Source organism: Budorcas taxicolor, chromosome 5 (assembly GCF_023091745.1).
Source record: "Budorcas taxicolor isolate Tak-1 chromosome 5, Takin1.1, whole genome shotgun sequence".
NCBI lineage: Eukaryota > Metazoa > Chordata > Mammalia > Artiodactyla > Bovidae > Budorcas > Budorcas taxicolor.
Genome location: NC_068914.1, coordinates 67,628,361 through 67,646,272, shown reverse-complemented (window position 1 = coordinate 67,646,272; position 17,912 = coordinate 67,628,361). Strand labels below are relative to the sequence as shown.

General features: G+C 36.4%; 1 protein-coding gene across 1 annotated transcript in view; it reads left to right on the top strand.

Annotated features, from left to right (window-relative positions):
- EEA1 (early endosome antigen 1) overlaps positions 1 to 17,912 on the top strand; it is a 96,740-nt gene that overhangs the window by 35,407 nt on the left and 43,421 nt on the right. The window contains exons 11-12 of the mRNA XM_052640534.1: positions 3,742 to 3,858; positions 13,557 to 13,895. Of these exons, the coding sequence (XP_052496494.1) occupies positions 3,742 to 3,858; positions 13,557 to 13,895 (456 nt within the window). The remainder of the gene's footprint in view (positions 1 to 3,741; positions 3,859 to 13,556; positions 13,896 to 17,912) is intronic.

Below are 17,912 nucleotides of genomic sequence, written 5' to 3'. Positions count from 1 at the left end.
ATAACTCATTCTAAAGCATTTAAAAGTATTTTTAAATAATTTTCTTTAGATCAGAAATTAAGGTTAATGAAAGTATTATTCCTATAAATCTGCATTATTGAGAAATGTCAGAGCTGTAACTAACTTATATTTGGTGTTGTCTTTAATGGAAATGATTTTTGACGAATTTTATATATATTCCAAATATCTTCATTTGAATCCTAATTTTTAAGGAGAATATTTACATATCTTTTAAAGATTTGCTAGTGTAAGAGGTTAGATTCAGAGGTGTGTCTGTACTTTTTATTATATGTTCAGTGTATACTTTTGTCAGTTTTGTTTTCCATGTTTCATCCATCATTTTATTTTATTTTTTCTGCTTTCTAATGGAGATGCTTAAATTTGAGGTAATGTCTTTTTGGAAGGCTTTTAATATTAGTACTGTTTTTAATATAGTACCTTCTAGCAACATATGGCAGTTTTGTGTTTTAAGACAATCTCAAACTTCAAATATGTGCTTCTTTTTGTTTTGTTAATCAAGCCAAATTTTAACCATCTTTAACATGATTATTTACTAAAAGTATTTGGCCATTAGGACAAAAATTATAATCCTAAAGCACTAGCAGGAAGTTTGAAATATCTTTCCTTAATTATTTTATAATTTGAAATTCTGAAATGCACATTATTTTATAGGGCCTTATATATCTGTTTCCATGTGCAGAATAGGAGAATCATTCCTCTCTAAAGTGAGTATTTTTCGAATGCCTGAGTGAAAGCACCTAGTATATATGTGGGGAATAGAACAGTGAAGATACAGTGCCTGCTGTCATAAAGCTTATATTCCTTTTGGAAGCCAAACAATGTGAAATAAACCAACTCATAATAGGACGTCAGCTAATCCTAAGTGCTGTGAGGAAAAACAAAGCAGGATGTGGACAGTAGTGGGGCTGGCAATAATGTGGATCAATTTTAGATAGGATGATCATGGAAGGGTATCCTCAAAGAGGACACAGAGGAGAATGAAGTAAGCAAGAAGAGCAAAGACCTGGGAGCAGCATTCCCAGCAGGGAGGAGGGCAAGTGCAGAAGCCTTCTGGGCTCAGATGAGCTTGTCCTGTTAACTAGTGAGGATTGTCTGTGGCTCGCAGAACCTTCTTTTTGAATTTCACCTAAAGTGGTATCTCAATAGTGAGTGTATTTCCTTAGAAATTTTGTCTTTCTTCAATCTTAATTTTTTAAAAATAGAGCTATAATACATGACCATTGTAAAAAGTTAAAATGACTCAATGTACAGTAGAGAGGGAAAGCTTCCTGTAATTCATTCCTCTTTTCTCCTCTTCCCCATAACTAAAATTTATCTTTAGGTGTATACTCTTCCTACATCTTTTTTCCCTTGAGTAAACTAAAAAGTGTTAAGTGCTTGCTTTTATGTTTTTAAAAATTCAAGTAAAAAAATACGTATTTAGCGTACAACAGATACATTATAAGATAGAACAAATAATTGTGGATACATTTGCTTTGTTTCTTTTGCATGTTGGACTTCATCAGCAGAATAGATACTGGATATATGTTATACATGGTTAATCTTATAATCTTTAATGTGGATTCATGGTATTTTAATGAAATATACTCAAAATTTGCATTTTAGTGCATACTTATGTGTAAAAAACTCTAGTAATTCCTTTGATAAGAGAGAGATTTAAATATAATTTTTCTTGTGATAAATGATTAAAGCATAGTAATTTAAAGTAGCTGGATTGTTCGTGTTATTTTAATTAACATCCATAATGTGGTTCAGTTCAGCTGCTCAGTCGTGTCCAACTGTTCACGACCCCATGAACCGCAGCATGCCAGGCCTCCCTGTCCATCACCAACTCCTGGGGTTCACCCAAACCCATGTCCGTTGAGTCGGTGATGCCATCCAACCATCTCATCCTCTGTCGTCCCCTTCTCCTCCTGCCCTCAATCTTTCCCAGCATCAGGGTCTTTTCAAATGAGTCAGCTCTTTGCATCAGGTGGCCAAAGTATTGGCATTTCAGCTTTAGCATCAGTCCTTCCAGTGAACACCCAGGACTGATCTCCTTTAGGATGGACTGGTTGCATCTCCTTGCAGTCCAAGGGACTCTCAAGAGTCTTCTCCAACACCACAGTTCAAAAGCATCAATTCTTTGGTGCTCAGCTTTCTTCACAGTCCAACTCACATCCATACATGACCACTGGAAAAACTATAGACTAGATGGACCTTTGTTGACAAAGTAATGTCTCTGCTTTTTAATATTCTGTCTAGGTTGGTCATAACTTTCCTTCCAAGAAGTTAATAGAGAATAAGATTCAAAGTTGTTAGCGATAACAATTTGAAGTAAACTGCTAATACATTTCAAGGTTACACAACCAGTTTAAGATAGAGCATTAAGATACACTTTAAGTTGAACACAGTTGAAAATACATGAATATTTAAACATTTCCTTCTTTGAAATATGTTTTATATACATGTTTTCCTTAAAAGGTCAGGCCATGAACTTATCTCAGACATGTTGCCATTACCAAAAATATTTTTGAAATCTCTTTTTGTTGACCTCAAACCAGTTTGGAAAACACTCAAAACACTGATTTCAGTTGTTTATGGTTATTAAAATAAGCCCAAATGTTTGATTGTTCAGTTAGGTTACCTTGTTTACTAGTTTTGTTTCTAAAACTTTATACCTTCACCCATTTACAGTGGATTTGATCTTATTACAGTGAGAATCCTTGAAACAACAACAAAAATATGCCTCAAATTCTAGAGCAAAAGATCACCTGACATTAATTAGTGGCTTTCTTAGATTGTTTTCCTTGAGAAGTACTCATTTGTAATATACAATATAGGTAATGCTGATGTGTTTATTAAAAAAAATGAAATTTATTGTATTCATATTATAAAATGTATTTACTAATGAAGAATATAGACAAGATCATTGTAACATTAGGAATGTAAAAAGCAAACCTGATAAGCAATATTAGAAATACAGAGGTCTCTTATTAACATCTCTTTCAGGAAACCAAGTCGTGTGCTCTCTAGTGGTTGAAGCTTTCATATATAATAAGTTTGTATTTCCAGGTTCTTTGGTTGTCTTTCTCTTACCTGACTTATTAGATGAATAACCCATTGTTTTAATAATAGACATTAATTTTCATTTAAAAAATGTTAAACACATTAAAGCAAATTGCCCAGCTATTATCCATGATCGTAGAGAGATCTAGGTTAATGAAACTATATATAACTTCTGTTTGATAGCCTTTTGGCCAAATACTTTCTATTACAGTAAAAGTAAAAAAATGATTAGTCATCTTTAAAGGTAATTCTGTGTTGGTTGTTTGCATTTAACATGATTTTGAAATGTGCTATAGAAGTTGAGAGAAAATGTAGGTATATCTTGCATATCCTTTTTAAATTCAGAAGGATTAAATTATAGAATTTAAAGCCAGTAAGTTCAAGTTTGCAGTTTGCTGTTTCAGATGCATAAAATAGGATGCCAACTTTTCATTTCATGTATTATTAAATAATGAAGTTGTAAAGTTTTGGATACATTTTGAAAACTAATTTTTAGCCCAAAAAAGATGTGGGGAAGCAGTAGGGGTAGTAAAATAAAATCAAGTTGAAATTTCTAAGAATTATTAAAGTTTAATGACAACAGTGACAAAAATCTATGTAATCTTAAAACCTTTGAATACTTCTGTTTCCTTTTTTATTTTAGTTTTCTCAATTTTTTTTTTTCCTTTCTAGGCCATAATAAGCCAGCTGAGGAGTGAACTTGCCAAAGGCCCCCAGGAAGTTGCTGTGTATGTGCAGGAACTACAAAAACTTAAAAGTTCAGTTAATGAATTAACACAAGAAAATCAGGTGAGAATTTAAAAACTACACATAATGGTAAATTGATTTTATAAATTTTAAGTTCTAATGTTGTGTAGGTTATTTATATATTGGCACAGTACAGTATGGCTTATTTTGTGTTGTTTATTTTTTTGTATTATTTGCATTCACATTGTTATGCAACCAACTTTTTCCGTCTTCTAAAACTAAACTCAGTTATTATTGAACAACTCCCCACTTGCTGAATCTTCTGCCCCAAACCCCTTCTGCTTTCTATATCTATGAATTTACTATACTAAATAACTCATATGAGTGAAATCATACAGTATTTGTGTTTTTGTGCTTGGCTTGTTTCATGTAGGGTATTGTTTTCAAGGTTCATTCATGTTATAACATGTGTCAGAATTTCCTACCTTCTTACATTGTATGTATATATCATATTGTCCATCTGTTGCTTCCTTCTTTGTGCTCTTTCTTTTGTGGATAGTGCTGTTTTGAACATGGGTATGCAAATATCTATTTGAGATCCTGCTTTCAGTTCTTTTGGGTAGATACCCAGAAGTGGAATTGCTGGATCATACTAGTAATTCTGTTTTCAGTTTTTTGAAGAAATCATCATACTGTTGGCCATAGTGGCTGTATCCTTTTAAATTCCCATCAACAGTGCACAGTTTCTTCACATCCTTGCCAACATTTGTTATTATCTTTTTTTTTTTTAAATAGTAGCCATCGACAGAGTGTTAAGGTGATATTCATCATGATTGATTTGCATTTCCCTAATGATTAGGATGCTTGAGCATCTTTTCATATGATTTTAATTGGGTTGTTCATGTTCTTGATGTTGAGTTGTAAGAGTTTTTTTTTTTATGTTTTTGATATTAACCTTTTAATCAGATTCTGGGGAAGGAAATGGCAACCCACTCCAGTACTCTTGCCTGGAAAATCCCATGGACAGAGGAGCCTGGTAGGCTATAGTCTATGGAGTCGCAAAGAGTCAGACACGACTGAGCGACTTCACTCACTTTAATCAGATACATGATTTGCAAATATTTTCTCATTCTTTACGTTGCCTTTTCACTCTGTTGATTGTGTTTTTTTACAAAGGAAAAAACGCTCCTGTTCATCTCCTCTGCTCTCAGTACTGTACTACATACGGCTTCACTTCTGACATCAGATGTTTAGATGTTCCGCATTTCAACAGTTCTATAACACCAGCTGTGTGTCCTACCATTTAACTCAATTCTTACACTGTTTACCTGGAGCTAGCATCACATTCTATGGATAAAGTAAAGGAGAAGTCCTGCAGAATTGTGCCTGAGCACCCCAAACCTCCCTCCCCAACACATCCCAGTTCAGACACCAATTGAGGTCCAGCTTGTTACTTGTACTTCTAACCAACTGGCTGTAAATGGGAGGTTCCCAGTTCTCAGCCTCCTGTTCAATTAATTTGCTAGAGTAGCTCCCAAAACTTGGGAAAAGTTTTTATATTTTACTTGCTAGTGCTGTGCTGTGCTTAGTTCCTCAATCATGTCTGACTCTTTGCAATCCCGTGGCCTGGAGGCTGCCGGGCTCCTCTGCTCATGGGCTTTCTCCAGGCAAGAAGAGTGGAGTGGGTTGCCTGCCCTTCCAAACCCAGGGAGTGAACCCAGGTCTCGTGCGTTGCATGTGGATTCTTTAACGTCAGCCACCAGGGAAGCCCATGAATACCAGAGTGGATAGCCTATCCCTTCTCCAGGGAATCTTCCCAACCCAGAAATCGAGCCAGGGTCTCCTGCATTGCAGGTGGATTCTTTACCAGCTGAGCTACCATGGTACTTACTGAGCTACTTACTAGAGTACTGGCTTATTATAAATGACCATAACTTAAGAACAGTGGGATGGAAGAGATGGGTAGGGCAAGATATGTGAGAAAGTGTTTGAAGCTTCCGTGCTCTCTTTGGGTGCTCTCCATGTGTTCACCAACTTGGAATGTCTCAAAACTCTTTCTTTCCCTTTGTGGCTGTGATTGATGGACCACTGGTGGTTAATTCAGCCTTTTGCCCCTCTTCCTTCCCTGGAGGTCAGGGTGGAACTGACCAACTCGTTCTTTTTTTTTTGTTTCCAACTCTTTCTTGAAGGTTGGTTCCCCTGCCAACCAATCCCTGTCCTTTGGGATTTCTAAAAAAAATCTCATTAATACAAACTCAGAGGTGGTTGTAAGGGGGTTCTTATGACTAACAAAGGATACCTTTCTTGCTCTCACATCATAGGGAATTCCTGAGGTTTAGGAGCCTGGATCCAGAAATGGGGACCAAGACCAAAGGACTGTTTTATGATATCACACATTTGATACACAGAAGTTTTAAATTTTACATAATCTAGTTTATCTATTTTCACTTTCATTGCTGAGCTTTTGGTTTCATATCCAAGAAGTCATTCCTAAACTCAGGGTCTTGAAGCTTTTCACCTGTTTTCTTCTAATAGTTTTGTAGTTTTAACTTAGGTTTAGGTCTTTGATCTATTTTGAATTATTTTTTTAAAGGGTCCAGTTTTATTCTTTTGCATATGAAAACCAGTTTTCCTAGCACCATTTATTGAAAGGAGTAAGTATCCTTCTCTTACTGAATAGTCTTGGCACGCTTGTTGAAAATTGTTTGACCATGTATGTGAATATTTATATCTGGGCTCTTTATTTTTATTCTTTTGGTCTATATATCTTTCTTTATGTCAGTACCACATTGTTTTGACTACTATATTTTTCAGTAAGTTTTGAAGTCAGGAACTGAGACCTCCATCTTTGTTCTTAGTCTGTATTCTGTAATGTTAATATTTTCCACCTTGTTTCTTTAAAGATGAGCAACAGATAATAGTTTTGGAGGTAGGGCAAGTATTGGTATTAATTTATTTCCCCCATGTCTCTACTTTTTGATGGCAGAGGAATGGGGAGTTATTAAATCTTTTTATTCTAAGTATTGTGAATTTGTTAGCTTTGCTTTAACAGCTTAATTAAATAACAGGACAGATGGGTTCTCATATCTGCTTTTACATTTAATCTGTTGTGATATATTTGAAGTGTGTTAAAATTTAGTCTTAACTGATACGTAGTGTAGTTGGAAAAGGCTATCTTAATAGCCTTTTCAGATAATTGTAGCTGTAATTGTTTGATAATACACTGAAACCAGATAAAGTATAGTTTCTCAAAAGTTAATTTCAACGTAGAATCTGAAACCATATTAGTGCCGTTTTTGTACTTTGTAACATTAAAATTTTTTCTTCTGTCTTGACTTTGTTTTTTTTTTTTCCCTGTCTTGACTTTTGAGTGGATCTTTCCTGGGCATGATTTCATAATATGCATTAGTCATGTGGAAAATATTGGTTCACTGAATAATGCAAATTTTTTCCAAATACTAACACATTTCATTGTATCGTGGTGGTGTAGTTGCTCAGTCGTGTCCAACTCTAGGAACCTCATGGACTGCAGCCCCCAACTGCTCTGGCCGTGGGATTTCCCAGGCAGGAATGCTGGAGTGGGAAGCTGTTTCCTTCCCCAGGGATCTTCTGGCCCAGAAAGCACACGTATGTCTCTCATGTTGCAGGTGGTCTCTTGCGTGGCAGGCAGATTCTTTACCAACTGAGCCACCAGGGAAGCCCATGTCATTGTATAATATAAAACAAATCACATTCGTTAGTATCACCATGAATCTCAAAATATGCTTTAAGTATAAGAAGTGTCAGGCTCGTGGTGATGGATGCAGGGTTTCTAAAATTCTGAACTTCCTTTGAAAACTTTTATCATTGGCAGCCAACACTGTCAGTTCTGTCCTTCCCATAGTTTGTTGGTCATTCTTGTTGTTACATTCTTTGCATTAAAAATGGTGTTTCATAGAAAAAAGCAACTGGCTATGTTGACAAATATATTATTTGGTATGCAGCAGAAGTGACGCATTTATACTTGCTATTTATTCACACAGTTTTTTTCTTTTTTCTTGCTGTTTCAAGTACTGCAGGTACAACATTCACATAAAAATCTCATGCATTTGTGTAAGAATTTCTGTTTTATACCTTCATGTGAAATTGCTGGGTTATGAGCTATATATGTGCTCAAATTTACTAGGCTATCCCAAACTATTTTCCAAAGTAACTGTACAAGTCTGCCATTGTCCATTTCTCCATCACCTCTTGGTGCTGACTGATTTTTGAAATTTAATCTTTGTTATGGCTTATAAAAGCCTTATTGCCTCCCTCTTTTTAAAAAACATGTTTTTTATTGGAGGATAATTGCTTTATAACATTGTGCTGGTTTCTGCCATATGTCAGCATGAATCGGCCACAGGTATATATATGTCCCCTCCCTCATGAACCTCCCTCCCATCTCCCTCCCATCTCCCTCCCCATCCACCCCTCTAGGTTGTCTCAGAGCACTGGATTGAGCTCCCTGTGGCACACAGCAAATTCCCATTGACTATCTATTTTACATATGGCAATGTATGTGTTTCCATGCTACTCTCTGTATCCATCCTGCCCTCTCCTTCCCTACTTCCTTTTTTTCCTCCTGTCTAAGTGTAGAAAATATCCACGTAGACTTTAATTTTATCTTTATCTCTCAGTTTGATTTTAATTTCTTTGAGATCAGAGTTGACCTTCTGCCTCTTGGAAACTGACCAGAGTTGTGCACGCAATAGATGTCTATGATCAGTGTAATTTATTTTGTATTTCCGAAGCATTAAGCTGTTAGTAAAGGATAATGAGGCACAGATTGTGTGTATGTGTGTATATATATATATTCACAAATACATACATACATACACAGTATTAAAGGAAGTACTGTGTCTTATGAATAATACATGGAATTGAGATGATTTACTATGATAAAATGGGAATAGTTTTGATTAGGGAATAAGAATTTTCTACTACTCTTCCTAATCTTTACATAAGTGAGATTTCACAATTTTTTTCTTTTCAAAGTTGTTTTCCTGTTTAGAATTTTTTCACCAGCAAGTTCAGAGGTGCATCTTCTTTTTTTTTTTCTACTGTCCTTGCTAATTGTCTCCCCCACTTCTCCTCACCCTTGTCTTTGGCAAACCATAATTGTTGACAAGGGTAATATCCAAGTGTTATGAATTTGGAATCTTGTGCCTGGTCTCTTGAAGGCTATTAATAAAATGTCTTGGATATGTTTTGTGGGTCATAGGCAACATCAAGGTGGATAGATGACATTATAAAATATAATGAATTGAAAAATAGTTGCTTTTGAGTTAATGTCAAGATTTTTAGCATTAAACCTTTGTTTTTAAATTACTGGCTTTGAAAACTTAAAAAATAAGATGTAAATCTTGAAGACATTTCCCTTTTGGTTTCTGATAAGAATTGTAATCTGACATTTAAACAAAATTCTGCAGCCCAGTTTAACTGTTTCCAGATAAATTCTGAACAAAATCATAGCTTATTTAAAGCTACTAATATGATTAATATAGGTCAGTGTCAGAGACTGAGTTGTATTTTGGGTCTTACCTCTTACCCATTTTCCATCCTTTTGTTTCTCTCCCTCTCCGCTTCCTGATAGTCTCAGGTGTGAGGTGCTCATAGGCCAAAGCAGAAGCCAGTTATGGCAGGTGGTTGTATTGCTCTGTATTACCACTGTATTGCTAAATGGTATATTGATACAAACAGTATAATGCAGTGGTCAAAGGCATGCCACTGACTGGCTGTGACACACGGCCTCCAATGTCCGATTCCTCTTTTGCTAAGAAGTACTGTCATACTTATTTGCCTCTTAGGGTGATATGAGCACTGAAAAAAAAAAACTTAATCTCTGTTAAAGTGCTTAGATCACTGCCTGGCTTTCAGTAAGCACCTCAGTGAATATTTGTTGTTACTGTTTTTATTTATCGTGTAAGTTTTGTGATGCAGAGTTGAGTCAAGACCAAGGTGGATGTTTTCCTAACTTATTGCCTAGTAAATCAGGAAAGACTGTTGAAGATAGAAATAACTTTTTAGCTTAGTCTTTAAGAATGCTTAGGAGTATATCACATGGCAGAGGGTTAATAGTATTTCATTTTGAGAGCTACATATACTGAAGGTATGGGAACGTGTAGAAGCACAAGATACAAGATGTTGGAGAGCTACAGGTGGGTCAGTTTGTTCTTTCTCACAAAGCTGTTTTGAGTAACAGAGGAGGCCCTTGAAACCACTTTGTAAGGTATCAAGCAGTTAAAAATGCCATTCTTTTTGCATTTCTTCTTGTTCCCTGGGTTAGAAACATGTGAATTGTTATTGTTTAGTTGCTCAGTCATGTCTGACTCTTTTGTGACCCCTCCAAAATGCAGACTGCCGGGTTCCTCTGTCCATGGGATTTTACAGGCAAGAATGCTGGAATGGGTTGCTAGTTCCTCCTCCTCCAAAGGATCTTCCCATCCCAGGGATCGAACCCGCATCGCCTGCATTGCAGGTGGATTCCTTACTGCTGAGCCACCAGGGAAGCTGAACAAGTGAATAACACAGCCTAATACAGGGAAATTGCCCCACAAGGAAACATGTTGAAAGAGCAGTTGATGAGGAAGTGAAAAGAGAACTGGACATTCAGATGGAAAGAATTTTGCTTACTCAAATAATTATGAGTTAAGCGTAACATTTGTTTTATAATTTAAACTTGAATAGTATATGTTTTGGGGAGCATGAGTTGATTCACTGTGTGAATTGTGTTGTGAAAAATATTTGACTTAATCATAATATGTGACTCTGCCACCTGGCCAAGTCATATCAGATTCTTTTAATGTTAACTTCTTCATTCACAGAATAGGGATGATAATGTCTATTTCATCTTTTGTTGTAAGGTTAATAGGGAATGTGCAGTTATATTTTCTGTAATGGGATTCTGCTATACTTACAAAACTCAATCTTCAAAAACCTTGTATTCACTAGACTCTGCCTCAGATTCTACGAGAAGGCCATAGTAAGAATGAAAAGTTTGTGATACTAAATATAGTTATGTAATGTACCATAACCTCTCAGTTCAGTTCAGTCTCTCAGTTGTGTCCGACTCTGCAACCCCATGAACTGCAGCATGCCAGGCCTCCCTGTCCATCGCCAACTCCTGGAGTCCACCCAAACCCATGTTCATTGAGTTGGTGATGCCATCCAACCATCTCATCCTCTGTCGTCCCCTTCTCTTCCCGCCCTCAATCTTTCCCAGCATCAAATGAGTCAGCTCTTTCAAATGAGTCAGCTCTTCGCATCAGGTGGTCAAAGTATTGGAGTTTCAGCTTCAGCATCAGTCCTTCCAATGAACACCCAGGACTGATCTCCTATAGGATGGACTAGTTGGATCTCCTTGCAGTCCAAGGGACTCTCCAGAGTCTTCTCCAACACCACAGTTCAAAAGCATCAATTCTTTGGTGCTCAGCTTTCTTTATAGTCCAACTCTCATCCATAACCTCTGGGTGCTCTTTTTAATTTATATATAAAAATATATAATGTGAGTGGATTGGGTTCTTTTTAAAGGACAGTGGTTTAGGTTTTTTTAAATATGGTTTAATTATCTTTCTGTGCAGTTAAACAGAAAGATTACTTTTTTAGGATAAGTGAATTTTAAACAGACAATGATTAAGTATTTTTGCTTCTTAAAAACTGAAACTGTCTTTGGGGTCATTTAGGTATAGAACTGGTAGGATTACTTGATCACTTAAACTCCAGTACTTTGGCCACCTCATGCGAAGAGTTGACTCATTGGAAAAGACTTTGATGCTGGGAGGGGTTGGGGGCAGGAGGAGAAGGGGACGACAGAGGATGAGATGGCTGGATGGCATCACCGACCTGATGGACATGAGTTTGAGTGAACTCCAGGAGTTGGTGATGGACAGGGAGGCCTGGCGTGCTGCGATTCATGGGGTCGCAAAGAGTCGGACACGACTGAGTGACTGAACTGAACTGAACTGAACTGATGAGGAAGAAGACTCACTATTACTGACCTTAATTTTTGTAGCATGTTTTATAGTTATATCCTCTCCAAGTTCTTATTATTTGTGAGCATGGGTACTTTCATAAAATTTAGTAACTTAGAATTTTCTTTAAAAAGGTGTAAGACATTCGTAATGATCAACAAATAGGCTTAATTTAGCTTATGAATTTGAAAATAAATATTATTTTCTTAAAAGAAATGTGTAAAATTAAGAAAGATGTGGAGTTACTAATGAGTAAGACAAAAAAATGCTTATTAAAAGAGAATTTTCCTAACCAGCAGTTTGACTCAAAATTATTATTCTTCTTTGGCTAGTCTTTTGGCTTTACCCTTTTGTTTGTTTCAATTGGTTGGTCAAGACACATCTCTTTGCTAATTGCCGTAACCTCTGGGTGGTCTTTTTACTTTATCTCCCATCTTATTTTTCTTACATATACTTTCATCACCTTTCTGACACTGTTTTCTATACTGTATTTCTATTTGATAATTTACATAGTGAACTTTTTCTTAGACAAGTGTTCAAGAACCATGCCTGCTGTCTTTCTCACTCTGGTGCCTAAACTCACCACTCCCCTTGAGGTAATAGCATTTGCTGTGTCCCCTTGTGCAACTTCTTTGTCTGTTCCTTTTTGTCTTTTTGTACATGAGTCATGAATACTTATTATTAACTCCTTTTGCCACTTTACCAAGTTCAGACTTTGTTTTCAGATGACTGTAACTTACTAGTTAGCCTCACCTGACTTTGCTCTCTTGATTTTTTAAAAAAATTGTGCACTCAAGAAATTTAATGCAGCTTTTGTAACTAATCTGTGTTTGCTTGTGCATTATGTTTCGACTTTTTTAGAAAATGTTTTTTTAAATGTGTGTTTTTAAAGGCCAGAGGCTTTGCCTGTCCTCTACTATTTCTGTATTGTCCCCTTCTAGCACACTGCATATAAAAAGTGAGTATAATAAGTGTTCACAAATGACTCTGACTCATCAGGTGTTTATAGTGGCTTACTTATCCTGGTTGTCTTTCGTATAGAATTGAGTCAGAATTCTGATCCATGCCTCATGTGTAAATATCTTAGCTAAAAATACTCAATATTTTAATTCTAAAAACTCCACTTTGACTAGGCTTTGACATTTGATTAGGCTGACTGACCCAGATCTTTGAGTGGAGGTATATTTTGTACTTGATAGTATTGAGTAAAATAACAAAATATAAGGTAGGCAAGTAAGTGATATTTTTTAGATCACTGTTTTTTACACACCTGGGAAGAAATTTGAATAAGTCTTAAACTTGTGCATCTTAAGAATGGTGTTCATCAAGAAGAGCAAAAATGAGAGATCAGTAGAATTAAGAATACTAGAGCAGTAAATGGTATTGTTATGCTAAAGCTCTTACCAGCTATGAAATTGCAAAGCCAAAAATCAGAATTGCCATACTGTTATTTAAAATAATTTTTAATAGCAGAGGGATAGTTTTAGTTTTTAACTCAAATGGGAGATTATAAATATGTTACATACCCTAAAGAATCTAGTTAGTAGGTTTTAGTGTTTTCATTTTGTGCCAAAATTTTGTTGGTAACTCTTAAATTATATTAGTAGAGCTTAGTGAAGTGGACCAATAGTAAGACCATAAGTTAGTATATAGCACTTTAATTCTTCTTGTTTAAAATATTTTCAGTTTTGATATTGTACCATTGACTGAAACATTTAGTAGGGAATGATATTGCTCTGAAGATTGTTTGAATAATTGGAACAATTAAAAATATTAGGAAAGGAAAATAATATTAAATTGATATTTCAGAACTTGACTGAAAAGTTGCAGAAGAAAGAAATGGACTATACTCAGTTAGAAGAGAAACATAATGAAGAATGTTTGAGTAAAAAGAATATACAAGCAAGCCTTCATCAAAAAGACCTGGATTGTCAACAGCTTCAGTCAAGGTTATCTGCATCTGAAACCTCACTGCAGAGAATACAGGCAGAACTAGGTGAAAAGGGAGAAGCTACTCAAAAGCTCAAAGAAGAATTATCAGAAGTGGAGACCAAGTACCAGCATCTTAAGGCAGAGTTTAAACAGCTACAACAACAGAGAGAAGAAAAGGATCAGCATGGGTTACAACTGCAAAGTGAAATCAATCAAGTAAGAGCTGTTACTTTCATTTACTGTACTTCTTTTATTTACTGTTTCTTCTTGTGTTTGATGGTTGTTTGATCATAATATAGTTCATTTAAAAATTGTCATTTAAAAAATTATCTCAATTTTTACATCCTGTTATATTGAATCAGATCTCATTTCAGTTTCCCCTAAAATGATAGTATCTATCATATAGTATTGTTGTGCCTTGTTTCTTGGTTAATACAAACAAATTGCTTAAGATGGTACCTGTCACATGGTAGGTACTCAGCAGGTATGTTATTGTAATAATTCATATTGTTGATCATAAAATTAAAAATTATAAAATTTTTGTCTTTTTGTCTTGTTACTAATTTTCAAAATATATTCACTATTAAGCCAATAATATAAAAATTAGATATTTTAAAAGAAATTAGTTCTAACAACTATTCTTATTAACTTTTTTATATAAATAATCTCTATCAGATGAAATTTAATGGAAGTTTTGACTTTGCTATTAATTTATGAATTTTATATTCTAATTATTTCTTACAGGTACCATTAAAAATTAGTAGGCAAATGGATATTTGAGGGAGATTAAAGTCCTCAGCCACTTTTTTGAAAATTTTCAACCATTTTTACTTAAAAGGCAGTGATACTTGCTTCTGTGGCATTAATCTTGTCTTCTTAGCCTGAGATACTCTTCCTGTTGCTCTTCTCCTTGATAAATACTACTTCACTTGTCATGTTTTCAGAAATATTTTTCTACATATTGCCACTTCTCACCACCACCCCACTGCAGAGATGGCTTAAACATCTACATATCTCGATTACTTTACTTGTCATAGTCTAGCATATTATCATAACAGGTATCTTCACTAGACTCTCAAACTCTTTGGATGCAAAGACCACGTTTTATTTATTTTTTATCCCAGCTACCTGACATATTGCTTATCAACAGATGTTTAATGAGTAAGTAAGTGAATGAATAAATGCAGGCATTCATAATAGAAGGAAACATAGGCTTGGGGATATCGATGAATAAATTAAATATGACTTAGATATTTGCCTTTCAGTTCAAATATACAGATTGGGCATTTATGGTTTCTAAAAGATACAATACCTTGTTTATTAGAAGACACAAAGACGGAAAAGGAAATGAGACCTACCTTAAATGATTTTGTAAATCTTATTGAAGTATAAGGCAAGTACTATCCTATTGCAGTGAATATGAAAATTAAAATGATTCCATGTACAATGGGAATTAGGAAGAGTTCTTCTCCTGCTTTCTTTCCCTTATAGTACTTGATATGGTATAATTATTTAGCTGTTAATGTGAGCAAGAAAAGCTTGTTGTGAGAAAGAGATGGTGCTTGAAATTGTGAATATTGGATAGGTTTTGACAAGTAGCAGTTGGAAGGCAGGAGGGTCTTCCAGGAAGAAAAATAAACTAGAGGTGTGTGCGCTAAGCTGCTCCATTTGTGCCCGACTCTGGGAGACCCCATGGACCATAGCCCACCAGGCTCCTCTGTCCATGGGATTCTCCAGGCAAGAATACTGGAGTGGGTTGCCATTTCCTCCTCCTGGGGATCTTCTCCACCCAGGGATTGAACCCACATCTCTTACATCTCCTGCATTGGCAGGCAAGTTCTTTACCACTAACTAGCACCACCTGGGAAGTCCCAGACTAGAGGCAGGGGTGTATTATAAGAACCAGGGAACAGACATTTGCTCTGAGGATATGGTGTATAGTAGTGGACTATTTTGAGGACTTTATTATATAGAGTCTTGAATAGCAGGCTGAGGAATATGGGTTTCATTTGGTTGTCAGTGAATGGAGGGGGCAACAGGAATTTTTCTATTCATAACCATTTGGTTTAGTCACTTTTCTGTACAAAATAAAGAGGTCATGCTGAAGACCTTGAAGTGATAGGATTTATCTTCTTCCCTTCAGTATGCTGTCTGGATTCTACCTTCAAAGTGGAAGTGAAAGTTGCTCAGTCATGTCCAATTCTTTATGACCCCATGGACTATAAAATCCAAGGAATTCTCCAGGGCAGAATACTGGAGTTGGTAGTCATTCCCTTCTTAAGGGGATCTTCCTAACTCAGGGATCGAACTCAGGTCTCCTTCATTGCAGGTGGATTCCTTACCATCTGAGCCACCAGGGAAGTCTCTGCCTTCAAAAGGAAGAAGTGAAAGAAAGTGAAGTCGCTCAGTTGTGCCCAACTCTTTGTGACCCCATGGACAGTCCCTGCACTAAGCTCCTCCATCCATGGGATTTTCTGGGCAAGAGTACTGGAGTGGGTTGCCATTTCCTTTTCCAGGGAATCTTCCTGATCCAGGGATCAAACCCAGGTCTCCCTCATTGTAGACAGATGCTTTACCGTCTGAGCTGCTGGGGAAGTTCAAAGCCTGACTCAAATCTGTCTACTTCTCTTCATCTATACTGCTACTACCCTAATCTCAGCTGCTGCCATTGCTCACCTGGTTTACTGTATTAGCCTTTTTATAAGTTTCTTTTTTCCAGAGGACCTTCTTTGTCTATTCTCCATACAGAAAAAGTGAAAACTGGAAGTGAGTTGCTCAGTCGTCTCCGACTGTTCGTGACCCTATGGACTATACAGTCCATGGAATTCTCCAGGCCAGAATACTAGAGTTCCCTTCTCCAGCAGATCTTCCTGACTCAGGAATCCAACTGGAGTCTCCTGCATTATAGGTGGATTCTTTACCAGCTGAGCTACCAGGGAAGCCCATAGCCCATTCCCCACCCAGAAGCCAGAGACATTGTTTTAAAGTATGCAGGATGTAACTTTATTTCTCTTAACCACCTCCAGTGGTTTTGGTTAGATTTTGAATCCAGATGTCTTCTTGGTCATGTAAGCATATGAGTGTAGTATGGTCCACACTATGTCTTCAGGCTCATCTTCTACTAAGTGAAGCCATGCTGGTCTCCTTTTAGTTCCTCAAGCACACCAGCACTTCAACAGAGAGCTTTCCTGCCTTAGGTCCTTTGCCCATGTTTTTTCCTTAGAGTGTTCTTTATTTCAGCTTTTCACAAGACTTGCTTAAGCATTATTTCTTCAATAAAGCCTTTCTGGACCTCTCTAAAAGATTTCTCAGGTGGTGCAGTGGTAAAGAAGCCACCTGCCAATGTAGGAGATGCAGAAAATGCAGGTTCAATCCTTGGATTGGGAAGGTCCCATAGAGAAGGCAATGGCAACCCACCCCAGTCTTCTTGCCTGGGAAATCCCATGGTGAGAGGAGCCTAGCGGACTGCTGTCCATGGGGTCGTGAAGAGTTGGACTGAGCGTGCATGCACACAGGACCTCTCTATTTAAATAGATTGTTTTCCTTTTGGGGCTTCCTTGGTGGCTCAGAGGTTTTCCATTTATTCTGGACCCTTTATTTCAGCAAGCTGCTTTTTAATAATACTTTTTATTGTATAATTTTTTGTTTCCTTGCATATCATATACCATTCCCTTTGTACAGTTAGCTCCTTAATTTGAGAAATTTGGTTATTCTATACTCCATCTGTCTCTATGCTTAGAGTTTTTAGTAAATATTTATTGGAAGAATGGGAATGAACCTCACTTTAAGCCTTCTTTCATTGTCCTTAAAAGAGTGTAGGGATGAACTGGCTCTGTTTTGCTCTCCGCTGCATCCTCAGCTCCCGTTTCAGTGTGGACAAAAATAGATAGCTGGCAGTTGTCAACAAAGGACTTAAAAACAAAGAACCCCATATTCTTTATATTTGTTTCTTGAGCACTTTTAAAATAGCCAATAGTACAGATAATGTTACATAATTAAAAGATTGGACATAATCAGTTCACTTTTTTTAATTAAAAATTTTTTATACAATTTTTAAAGGTTCCTTTTCACTAACAGTTACTGCGAAATACCCTAAGCCTGTGTGACACCCAGCAGTTTGTGTCTCCCACTTCCCCACCCGTATATCCAACTTCACCTTTAATTGAATATGCCATCTCAAATAGCACAGTGGTTTATGAGTGTGGATTTAAGAACTGGCTCTCTGAGTTCTAG